The sequence below is a fragment of the Ctenopharyngodon idella genome, chromosome 3 (assembly GCF_019924925.1).
Source record: "Ctenopharyngodon idella isolate HZGC_01 chromosome 3, HZGC01, whole genome shotgun sequence".
NCBI classification, from domain to species: domain Eukaryota; kingdom Metazoa; phylum Chordata; class Actinopteri; order Cypriniformes; family Xenocyprididae; genus Ctenopharyngodon; species Ctenopharyngodon idella.
The window spans coordinates 29,290,892-29,303,176 of NC_067222.1; the positions used below are offsets into that span (position 1 = coordinate 29,290,892).

Below are 12,285 nucleotides of genomic sequence, written 5' to 3' on the forward strand. Positions count from 1 at the left end.
TTGAGTGACTGCTCTCTTGTCCCCATGTTGAGAGAAATAAAATTCAGAGGTGTTGTGTGCGTTGATGTGGTTCTAAGATGGATATTGTAGTTCTAGACTAAACGTGAACATGCATTTACTCATCTCACTTGCACGAAAACATTCAGTATTCCTCAAAATGAATAAAAACAGTGAAATGCAATTTCAAAATTTTACACAAACCTGTAATAATTAACTATATTAAATTTCACAAATATACTTCATGTTCTTAATCTCACTTTATTAACCAATGTCTTTGCTGCTGACCTTCAATGATCTAGTTCAATCATACTAATAGGTAAAAATTACATTAGATTAGACTTAGAAATTTAGATTTAGACTGTTGAACTTCCTTTTCCTGTATCCTATTCTTCTTTAATCCAGAACGGCAGCACAGCTGAAAGGTTTATTTGAGCTGCGCCCTCTACTGTACAGGTGTAAATATGCATTTCCTGCTTATTCATTTACTTTTGGTGTGAAAGGGCCTTAACATTTGTCAGAAATAGAACTTTTTTTGTTGTTATTAAAAAACAAACAAGCAAGCCCAGTTCAGGTGAGAAAAAGTAACGCAAAAGTAATGTAACACAATTAGTTGCTTTTTTTAGGGAGTAAGGCAATATTGTAATGCATTGTAACTTTCCCCAACACTGTTTACAAGCTTGGAATGCAGACTTTTTTTTTTTTTTTTTTTTAGATTTAGTAATTATCAAATATTAACAATACGATTTGTAACAAGTAGATTAACCACCAAAATATCAACATTAAACAATGACAAAATATGACATGAAATCACACAGAGATAGAAAAAGGGAGAATAAAAAAACACAACTGCATTTCCACGACCTTCCAAACAAACGTGCGCAGCATGCAAAATCAAAGATACAGCGCACCCCATGCAGGCTGGTTAATGAACAAATGACTCTTTTGAGTTGGTACTTTTAATGTTCAACTGACAAACTCACATTACCGATTTGAATCAGTCTGAATCCATCAGAGCAGCTACTGAATCAATATACCAATGACTCACTTATTAAATTTAAGTTTCATGTTGATGCATCTTCAGCTCAATATAACCATTAGGCTGCTTTTATTTGCTATGCCACTAAGAAAGCAAAAATAAATTTTTCTAGCATGTTATATGTTTGGCAACGGTTCTTTTAACCCTAAAAGATGGAGTTTGTAGCTTTTCATTTCTTAAACAGGAAGACACATCATGGCCATATTCCAGGATGACAATGTCAAGATTCATCAGGCTCAAATTGTGAAAGAATTGTTGGGAGGGATCATGAAGAATCATTTTCACACATGAATTGGCACTGACCTTAACCTCAGTGTAAGTTTTTGGGATGTGCTGGCGGAGACTTTACAGAGTGCTCACCTCTTGCATTGTCAATACAAGATCTTGACTAAAAAATGATGCACCTCTCAATGGAAATAAATGTTGTGAATGTTGTTTTGGTCCAGATCTTGTATTGACAATGCAAGAGGTGAGCACTCTGTAAAGTCTACTCCAGCACATCCCAAAGACTTTCAATGAAATTAAGGTCTGGACTCAGAGGTGCCAATTCATGTGTGAAAATGATTCTTCATGCTCTCTGAACCATTCTTTCACAATTTTAACCCTGGTGAGTCTTGACATTGTCATCCTGGAATATGGCCACGATGTGTCTTCCTACATGGTTGTTTAAGAAATGAAAAGCTACACACTCTATCTTTAAGGGTTAAAAGAACCATTGCCAAACATATAACATGCTAGAAACATAATAATCACTGTAATAATGATCCATTCATAGATTCTTAAGTATTTGCCTGGGCAGTGTATATTCTCTCTTTATCTGTATAGCTTACAGTTTTTATTCATGACATGTTTATCCTCATTTTTGTAGGTTACTATTAGATAATGCAATGAAATTTCTTAAGTTAGCCTACCCAATGCAATTTGACAAGAAAGAAAATACAAAACATTAATGGGTTAGAAGACCATTTTTGTTCAGAATGCTGTCACCTTTAATTTGACCCTAAATTATTCACTGATATTGCAAGTAATGAAATGAGTGCTGTTTATAATATAATTCTTACTTCTGCCAATGAATACTGAATATTATTGACATCATACTGCCCTTTGTAGACCCAGAGTATGAGTATGTCACTTCATATGGTCTCTAAATAAGATGCTGTTACGTACTTGTAAGTGAGATATTTCACTTTGTAAACCTGTGAGAAGATTTCAGGTTGAGAATGTTCTTTGGTTTTAAATTTCATTACACCTCCTCTTCCTGGGAAGGATTCATTATCTTGATATCCAGGACATCAAAATCTTAAATAAGAGCAAACCTAGTTCTGCAGTAACTTAGCTATTGTCTGTCAGCATACCCTGACAAAGACGTGTAATCCCCTCTAACCAAGCGTGGAATCCATTCTCTGTCAGTGACCCTGTCAAACACACCTGTCACTCAAACTTTCTGCCCCCTTGATATGCTCACATGTGACAGATCACTGTCACTTCCTATTTCATTCACTTTTAAGTCATTATTAAACAAGCAGAATGCATCAGTTGCAATGATGACATAGTATTTCTTCTATAAGCTTAAAAACAGAACAGACACCACCGAATATTTTTTTTAATTTTTTTATTACTATTAATGTTAGCCACCACAATACAGTGACGTCCATTTCAGTATGCAAGAGTAATGTGAAAGTTAGTCCTCTTCATTTGAAAACATAGTTCAGTGTTACTTAGCAGTATTATCTCACAGTAAAGGTGCGATCAGACTGCGGCTAGATTTTGCATGCAAAAAAAAAAGGTCCATTATCAATAAATGTTACACAGAAGTCAAACCGAGCAGCTTTTTGTTGGTCAGAGCAGCTAATTCACAAACATGAACATAATATGCATGGGAAACTTTTTCGCCCTCATTCGAATCTCCCAATCACGTGTATTCCTATTGGAATGACTGGATTTTGCCTGCAAAATTTTACAGAGTAATGGTAAATATGGCTGCATCTTAAAACAATAGAAAAGGCATCAGTAGCAAAATTCCATTAATTCATCTGTTTATATGATGGGTAACACTATGTCAGATGTTTATAATGAGTTCAGTAAGATGATGTTTTTTTGTTGTTGTTGTTGTTGTTGATTAAAATGTACAATTAATATGTTTTCTATAGGTCAGTCAAGTCAAAAAGCAATTTTATCCTGGGTTCAAAGAGATGAGTTAGCGACTGTGCAAAAACATTGTGCACACACAGTGAAGGAGGAAAAATGTTCATAGCACCGCTGACACAATCCATCATCCATTTAAAACTCTCACAAAGATCTTGCTGTTATAGTTCCCTTCTGCCTTACTTTAACACTGACCATTCAGATTAAAAAACTACCGGTTCCAAACCTGCTCTTCTTCATTCTTAATGACTACAATACATTTCAGAATTAAATCTCTACAGTTTGTGCTTGACAAAAAACTACAATCCCCATGTACTCGCTCTGACCACTAGAAACATTTTGTTCTACTTTCTACTTTCATCTTTCCAACCATGACTATTTATGGCACAATCGGCGATAAACTAGTCTAATGTCATGCTAATACTCTTCGCCACAAAAGAGACAGATACTGTAAAGAGAGAAGCCCAGGAAGAGACAGAGATCAAAACGTAGTTATGTATCGCTTATTGTTGCTAATGTAATTGAATATAGTTCCCAGGAACTATATACACTAGGAGAAAATAAGCGGGGAAAGTTGACAAGAAATCACATTTGATCGCAGCATTAGTGAAGGAGCTCTTCAGTTGCAGCCGATCCAGTGTCCAGTGACTAATTACGGCAGATCCTTCCTCTCCGTAGTGGACTCTTTAATGATCTGTGAAAGAGAGATTGCAAAGGTTAGTTTTAGTTGGGAAATTAAATTTTTTGTTTGTTTTATTTTTGCATTTACATATACAGAATATTAATGAATTTGATTTAAAAATAAATAGTTACACTTTACAATAAGATTCCATTTGTTAACATTAGTTAACTGTGTTAGTTAACATGAACTAACCATTAAAAATACTTCTAAAGCATTTATTAATTTTACATAATGTTCATTTCAAAATTTTCAACAATTTCATATGTTGTATCTGTTAATATTATTTAGTGGATTTTACTGTCCATTGGAGCTGTCGTTATCAAAGATTAATGAATACTGTAACAAATGTTTTGTTCATTTACAGGGCCCTTATTGTAAAGTGTTACCAAAAATATAAACTTTTAACATAAATATTGCATGTAATGCAATGATGTAATGTGATGCATTTACTTTTGGGCTATGACCCTCAATCTGGCTGGATTTTTGGCCCTTCATTGTAAAAAGTTTGGGGACCTCTTTTAAAGGATTAGTTCACTTTAAAATGAAAATAATCCCATGATTTACTCATCCTCAAGCCATCCTAGGTGTATATGACTATCTTCGTTCAGACGAACACAATCAAAGTTATATTAAAAAATATCCTGATGCTCCTAAGCTTTATAATGGCAGTGCATGGAAACCACCTGTTTAAAGCTCAAAAAAGTCTATCATCCATCATAAACGTACTCCACGAGGCTCCAGGGGGTTAATAAAGGCCTTCTGAAGTGAAGCGATGCGTTTGTGTAAAAAAAAAAAATCCATATTTAACACGTTATAAAGTAAAATAGCAAACCGCCAGACCGCCTTCCATATTCAACTTACGAACAAAGCGTAACTAACGCACTTTTTTCATAAGTTGAATACAGAAGGTGTAGGACGTAGCGTAGCGTTAACTGCGAGAGGCGTTACACTTACTTCGTAAATTGAAAACGGAAGGCGGTCTGGCAGAAGCTAGTTATTCAACTTTATAACGTGTTAAATATGGATATTTTTTCTACGCAAACGCATCGCTTCACTTTAGAAGGCCTTTATTTACCCCCTGGAGCCGTGTGGAGTACGTTTATGATGGAGAGATGCACTTTCTTGAGCTCAGGTGGTTTCCGTACACTGCCATTATAAAGCTTGGGAGCATCAGGATATTTATTAATATAACTCTAATTGTGTTCATCTGAAAGAAGATAGTCATATACACCTAGGATGGCTTGAGGGTGAGTAAATTTTCATTTTAAAGTGAAATTTTTTTATTTTAAAGTGAACTAATCCTTTAAAAATTTGGGGAAATCATTTTATTCTGTTGTGAGAGAGATTGTTGAAAAAGAAAATGTTGCCATCTGCTGATGATTACGTAAAAGTGCATTCATGTGAAATGGATGTCAAAAACTTTAAATGGGTATTTTTGTATGGTTGATGAACAGCGTTTACCTCCCCGTCACGAGTCTCCACAGTTCGCACAACTATACTCCTCTTCACATGTGCCTCAGGAGTCAGCCTAGTATCCATGCTGGTGTCTAGAAAAACACACACACACACACACACACACACACACACACACACACACACAAAATGATTAAATAGAGACATTTAAATCAAGCTGTAATCAACAACTGGATGATGAATTACTCACCTCTAAACTGTAAGTTGGTGAAGTTCTGCACCGGAACAGTGATTCTAGAGGAGGTGGGAGAATATTAATTGAATCATATCTGAATTTAGTCGGTGTGGTTCATGCTGTTTCTCTTCCTTCCTCACCTGCTTTCTTCTCCTTCGAGTAGCTTCCTGTAGGTGGCAATTTCAATGTCCAGGGCCAGTTTTACATTGAGAAGGTCCTGGTACTCCTGCAAGTGTCTGGCCATCTCTTCCTTCAGCATCTGGATCTCATCCTCCAGACGAGCCACAGTGTCCTGGTAACCGGCCGTCTCTATGGCGAAACGTTCCTCCAGCTCTCGCAGCTGACGCTCCAGGGACTCGTTCTTAAAGACAGTGTGAGATTTGAGAGGATTTTATCCATTATTTCTCTGCAGTCAAGTACTGTGGTCTACAGTGAAATTATTGTTGTTCTTAAGTTTGGTGACAGGTGAAGTGAAATACTTACAGACCCACGAAGAGATTCCAGGTCACAGGTCAGGCCCTGAATCTGCCGACGATACTCATTGGCCTCCTGCTTAGCTTGCCTCAGAGCCTCTCCATTTCGATTGGCTGCATCAGTCAGATCAGCAAACTAATAAAATACATAATACATTTTTTAAGTATCATGACAACTCTTTGAAGATTGTTAGCATTAGCATGGTAATGGATATGACAATGTTAATGTATTTGGTCTTGGCGGAATAGTACAGGAACTTGCTACTGCCAACACATACGCCGATACGCCGCTGCGAGTAAGACACAGTGCTACTGCACAAATAGCAAATATATCATTAACCTGTAGCAGATCTATACAGGTGGAGCTGGGGAAGGTGAAGTGATTTAGAGGAACTCTGAAGCATGCTGCAAACTGCTATAGTGAATGTAATCAGCCATTTAAATGTGTGAGCAACAAGCTCATTGGCTGCAGAAGTGACATTGACCAATCAGCTTGTGCCAAGTAGTTAACGGTATAATTATCATTAGCTTGTGTTAAGACCCACCAGCCTGTGCCATCTAGAGTTTCATGACAGAACTTTGTGTATATATATATATATATATATATATATTGTGAAGAGCAGGGGCTTTGTACTACAACATATTTTTCATGTAGAAACAATTTTCATTCAGAAATTGCAAGTAAATTTCAAAATTAATTACAAAGAAATAAAACATTGAATTGAACATGAAATTTTGAAGAAAGACTGAAAGAGTATTTTCTTGTAAAACACACTCCAATAATCTGTTTTATTCAAAAATAAATTTGATATTCAATTTTTATACAGTGAAGGGTAATTTTATAATATAATTTGTATTGTGTGTATATTTATAATTATTATATTATACTACTTGTTCATGTAACCTTTGAGCGATACCACTCCTCAGTCTCCTGCATATTGGAGGTGGCCATGGCCTCAAACTGAGCTCTGATCTCCTTCAGGGCAGTGGTTAAGTCTGGCTTAGACACATCCAGATCCACATGAACCTGTTGGGCCATCAGCTGCTCCTGCAGCTCCCTCATCTCCTACACAGAGGAATAAAAAGAGTAGAAAGAGTTTCCAGGTGAATATAATGGTTTGGTACAACACAGTGTCAGATCAAATCCGATCTTTACTGTTCATACTGTGATTTTGCAAACGAAGAAATTGTGAAACTGTTCAGTCAAAGTCATCAAAATCCAATATAGCTACAAATAGCCAGATTAAATCAGCAGATATGAGACAGATATGCCAGTTGAAGTAAAATCAAAGAGACAGGGATGAACTGAACAGATGGAGGTAATGAGGAGATAGAGGGAGAGATAACACACCTCCTCATGGACCTTCTTCAGGAAATTGATCTCATCCTGCAGAGCATCAATCTTCCTCTCCAGCTGTACGCGGTTCAGAGCCGCTTCATCCACTTCCTGGAATCAAAAGTGAAATGCATGACAGCAATGCTAACTCTTTCATGATATGTATGAATGAGATGGGAATGGAGTGTTCCTTACTTGTCTGAAGGTGTTAAGGTTATTTTCTGCGTCTTGCCGTAGGGCAGTTTCATCTTGAAGTCTGGAAGACAAATAAAAAACAGTTACTATTACTAAAGCTTTCTCACAACCTAAAAAGGATTCTACCCAAAGTTCAACAAATGACTATAAACACATATTCAAGATTTGTGACCAAAATAACCCCCAGAGACCCAAGTATTGATACTAATGCTGTATTTTCTTATTTTCCCTCTTTCCGCCCCTTTTTCTTTTTTATTTCTAAATATAAATTTTTTTCAAAAGGTTGGGTTCTAGTTATAAAAATCATGTTGTTTATTCACTTTTTTTGAAGCTTTCACTTAAGAAGCATTCCCAGCAAGCCATAGGAGTCTGAAATTTGGATATATTTATCTCACAGTGCCAATGACTCACTTATAAAGGCAGTCACTTGTCACCAGCTACTAACATAACAATAACCTGCAGAAAGATTGAATTATTCCTACATGAAAACTGACAGTCTGGAATGGTGCAGACATGGACAAGCGGAATTATACAAACGGTTAAACGTTGAAAAATATATGAAAAATATAAAATATATGAAACTTTAAAGGTATACTACTGTTTAAAAGTTACAGCAAAAATATTTACATTGTTACAGAAAATGTACATTTCAAATAAATGTTACTATGTATTTATTTATTTAAAAAATTACAATAAATTTCAGAAAATCTGCTGAAAATTCAGCTTTGCCATCACAGGAATTAATTACATTTTAAAATATATTCAAATAGAAAATAGTTAGTTGTACTTTCAATAAATAAATAAATGAATGCAGTCTTGCTGAGCTTTTTTTTTTTTTTTTTTTTTACTTATTTAAAAACACACACACACACACACACACACACACACACACACACACACTTTTGAATGGTATATAGGACATGTCCATAATGGTTACAGCCCTGACTAAAAGAATCCCATAACAACAAAATATATGCTTTGTTATCTGTGATGCATAAATATAATTTCTCCATGCCTTAAATTGTATCCTAAATAGCTATTTATGATAAATCAGTCATGACAGCTGTAATGAAAGGCTCCCAGTGGAGGTGACCTATCATGGTGCGCTGAGACCTGCAGGAGGGGGCAGGACAGGGTTCAATGGATCACTCATGCATCACTAACTGCTCATACACACACTGCAACAACCGCTCTTTCCCACGGGGTGGAGTACATGCACACCCTTTCATAAACTTCTAAACTGAGCAGCTACACCTGACACAAGCAGTCCAATATACACCAATCCAAACTATTCCAAATAAACAGTGTCTAGTCTGACCATACAAATAAATATGTACATCAAAAATAATCTATTTTATAAGATTCTTATAAATGTTTTTTTAAGATTCATATCTTGAATAAAATTTGCTCTCTGGATTATCTGGTATGGGAGACACACCAGTCACCATTGATTCCAATGAGTTTAAAGTTGAGGGTTTAGAATTTGGTTTAAAAAATGTGGTTCTTCTCTCTCATACCTAACAACAGGACATCTGCACTGGGTGCGTTCAGCCTTTGTGGAAGCTGTGCTGAGGTATTGTGCCCCTCCCTGCCCCCATAGCACCAGGGTCAGGCTTTAGTTTGAAAAGAGAGGCAGTGTGGGTTTGAATGGGAGCAAGAAATGGAGAGCCTCTCATTGAAAACAGACTTTGGATGTTATAAATAACTAGTAACATTGTAGTTTTGGCAGTTTAGTGATGTGGAAAAATGCTTAAGGTGCTGCTCTTGTTAAATCTTAAGAGATTCTCTACCAGTAAGACAGCTGTTCTTAAGGGCAGGTTAATAGATGGCGTTTCTTTGACATGGCTATTGAACTTTTTTGTGACATTGTTCTCCTGTTGCTCTTAGCATTCTTCTTGGCATGTCCTGGAATGCGTGATACCAGACACATCTACTCATACACAAGTACACCCTTTTTAGGGTGTATTTTACTTTGACAAGTTGGTTAGAGTGATTTTAACTTTGTAGTGTCAATTGTTTTCATCATGACACCAGTAAATCAAGGCTGGGTTCCCATTTCTTTTCATTTTACAAAGTGACCTGATAAAGGAGCTGAATTATTGTATCACTTAAAAGTGTTTGTCAATAGCATACATGTGAAGGTAATGTCAATAGAAGACAACTGCCATAATCAGATGTTACCTTGAAGATGAAAGTTTGTAAATGATGAAAGTTTTGAAATGTAAAAAAAAAAAAATATTATTCCTTCAATTTTATATTAATTCACATAATATTGCTCTGTATGTTCTTCTTTCACAGATAAAAAAAACTTCCTTTATATATATATATATATATATATATATATATTTATAACTATATATATGTTTATAAAATATATAAAAGAAATGTAACCTTTTTGAGAAAATTGTGAAATAAAAGGTTTTAAATATATATTTTTGTCTTTTTAATATCTATCTATCTATCTATCTATACTTACTATATATTCACAATATATATTAAAATATTTGTGAAAAATATATTTTACAATTTTCATATTTGGTGTATATATATATATATATATATCAAACTCTAGCACATATATATATATATATATATATATATATACTCTTAAAAATGTTGGGTTACATATAGACAAACCCAGCAGTTGGGTTAAATGTTTGACCCAACCCACTGGGTAGTTTTATTTAACTATTGTTTAAAAATACTTTATTGCTCACCTAAATTAAACTTAAAAAAGGGTGTAAATGAACATTTATTAATATGTTTTATAAATTAACATGTATTAATATATTCAATAAATAATAATTCAAGTCCCTCTGTGGTGAAAATCAAGTTTTTAAAGTTGTTTAATGTATGTCTATCTGGTGTTTTTAACATGCTTTCAGACAAACCATGTGCAAATTCACGAGTCAACACTATTGCTGAGTATTTTTAGGTCTATTTGAAACTGCAGTGATCTACAGACAGTCTCAAACACCCGCGGGTTGAAATCACGGGCGTCTCTGACGTCACAAACTACCTTGTAACCAATCACGTCATTGTGCCGGCGGGCTTTAGCATATCATTAAGTGACCGCGCAAGAGTCTCAGAAGAAGGTTATCCCGGTAGGCTATATTTTTCTGTCGATATAAAAAATCGGGTAGATTTAGCAGTATGGCCAGTGTATGATGCATATTACGATGTTATGATGAACTATATGCCTTTCTCCACTGATGTTCTGAGTCGTTCAAAGCGTTTCTAAGGATACTGATTGTTTGAAGGCAGCTGTCTGACTAGTGAATGTGAACATGGTTTGTGTAACATTAGCAACACATTATTAGCTGTTTGATAATGTAGTTAAGAAAAGGCTAATCATATTAATTACCGTTACGTGTCCGACGTTGTAAATAGCGATACCATTGTGCAGCGTCCACTCGCTCACGCTCAACTTACTGAGCTAAACGCTGAGCTCGTGCGAGTGAGCGGAGGTGGGGCTAATTAGCATATTCATAGATCCTTGTATATTGAATGAGGCAAGAGTGTAGTTACATTCAAGCTATTCTAAGGCATTAAGATTTTTTTTCACAGGAGAAAACGTTTAAATATGTAATTTTGGTGATTAAAGATGAGTTTTAAAGGACAAAATTATTGACTAAAGGGAAGATTTAAATAATAAACATCTAGTAATTATGTGTCTAATTTTTAATCAATAGTTGAGTTAAATAAAACTACCCAGCAGGTTGGGTCAAACATTTAACAACTCACTGAGTTTGTCCATATTTTTCCCAACTTGGGTTGTTTTTAACCCAGTATATAAGTATGTGTGTGTGTGTGTGTGTGTGTGTGTTTGATTCTTACTGTTAAAATACAATTAGTTAGATTTTTCCTCTCATAATTATTACTATTATTATTATTAGGAAAGTTGCATTCAAAATCCACTTTGCTTAAAAGTCTGGGAGAGGACCGTGAATGGGCATAACACATCTGTCCTTACCTCTGTTTAAGAGTGGCCAGGTCTGAGGCCAGGTTGTCTCTTTCTATCTCCATTCTGGCCTTCCCAGCGTTGAGGCCGTCCACCTGTCTGCGGAGCTCCCTCAGCTCCTCCTGGTAGATGTCCCCCAGACGGCTGGGCTCCTTCCCCCTCAGCTGGTTCAGCTCTGCCACCAGCATCTTGTTCTGCTGCTCCAGGAAGCGCACTTTCTCGATGTAGCTGGCGAAGCGGTCGTTCAGCCCCATCATCTCCACCTTCTCATTGGTGCGTGTCTCCCGGTACTGGGCCTTCAGCAGGGAGTCCGCCGAGAAGTCCAGCCGCTCCCCGCCCAGGGACAAGCGTGAGGTGGACAGGGTGGCTGGGCTGGAGGTGAGGTGGCGCGGGCTGCTGTGGAGGGACAGGCGGCCCGTGCTGTGGCGGCTGCTGATCCCCACGGACGGGGAGCCGCCCGGTGTCCCAAAACGCTTTCGGTAGGATGAGAAAGCACGCTGGGGTTCCATGGCAGAGGAAAATGAGATCGGGTGTGGGTGAACTTTGGGTTTTTATAGAGAAGGCGGGGGAGAGAGAGGGGGTCCAACGGGGAGGGCAAAGGCCAGGGGGTGTGTATGTGAGCCCGGAATTGTTTGTGCTTGTCCACCCAGTCTCCTGACTGCCTCTTTTCACTCTATTCTGTCTGTGTCTCTGGTGTGGGGTGCACCGTGTGTGGGGAGGGGACACAGTCAGTCAGAGAAAATCCTATTCATGCCACTGCTGGAACACATACACACACAGAGACAGACTCTAATGGCACTGATATTTGA

General features: G+C 36.8%; 1 protein-coding gene across 1 annotated transcript; it reads right to left on the minus strand.

Moving 5' to 3' along the window:
* Window positions 1–2,631: 2,631 nt before the first annotated feature.
* On the minus strand, window positions 2,632–12,010 carry gfap (glial fibrillary acidic protein). Its single transcript, XM_051888579.1, has 9 exons — window positions 11,489–12,010; window positions 7,516–7,576; window positions 7,336–7,431; window positions 6,889–7,050; window positions 5,995–6,120; window positions 5,652–5,872; window positions 5,527–5,570; window positions 5,325–5,410; window positions 2,632–3,875 (listed from the first exon to the last, which is right to left on the minus strand). The coding sequence occupies exons 1-9, from the start codon at window positions 11,983–11,985 to the stop codon at window positions 3,834–3,836; spliced, it is 1,335 nt and encodes a 444-aa protein (XP_051744539.1). The 5' UTR covers window positions 11,986–12,010; the 3' UTR covers window positions 2,632–3,833.
* Window positions 12,011–12,285: the final 275 nt, after the last annotated feature.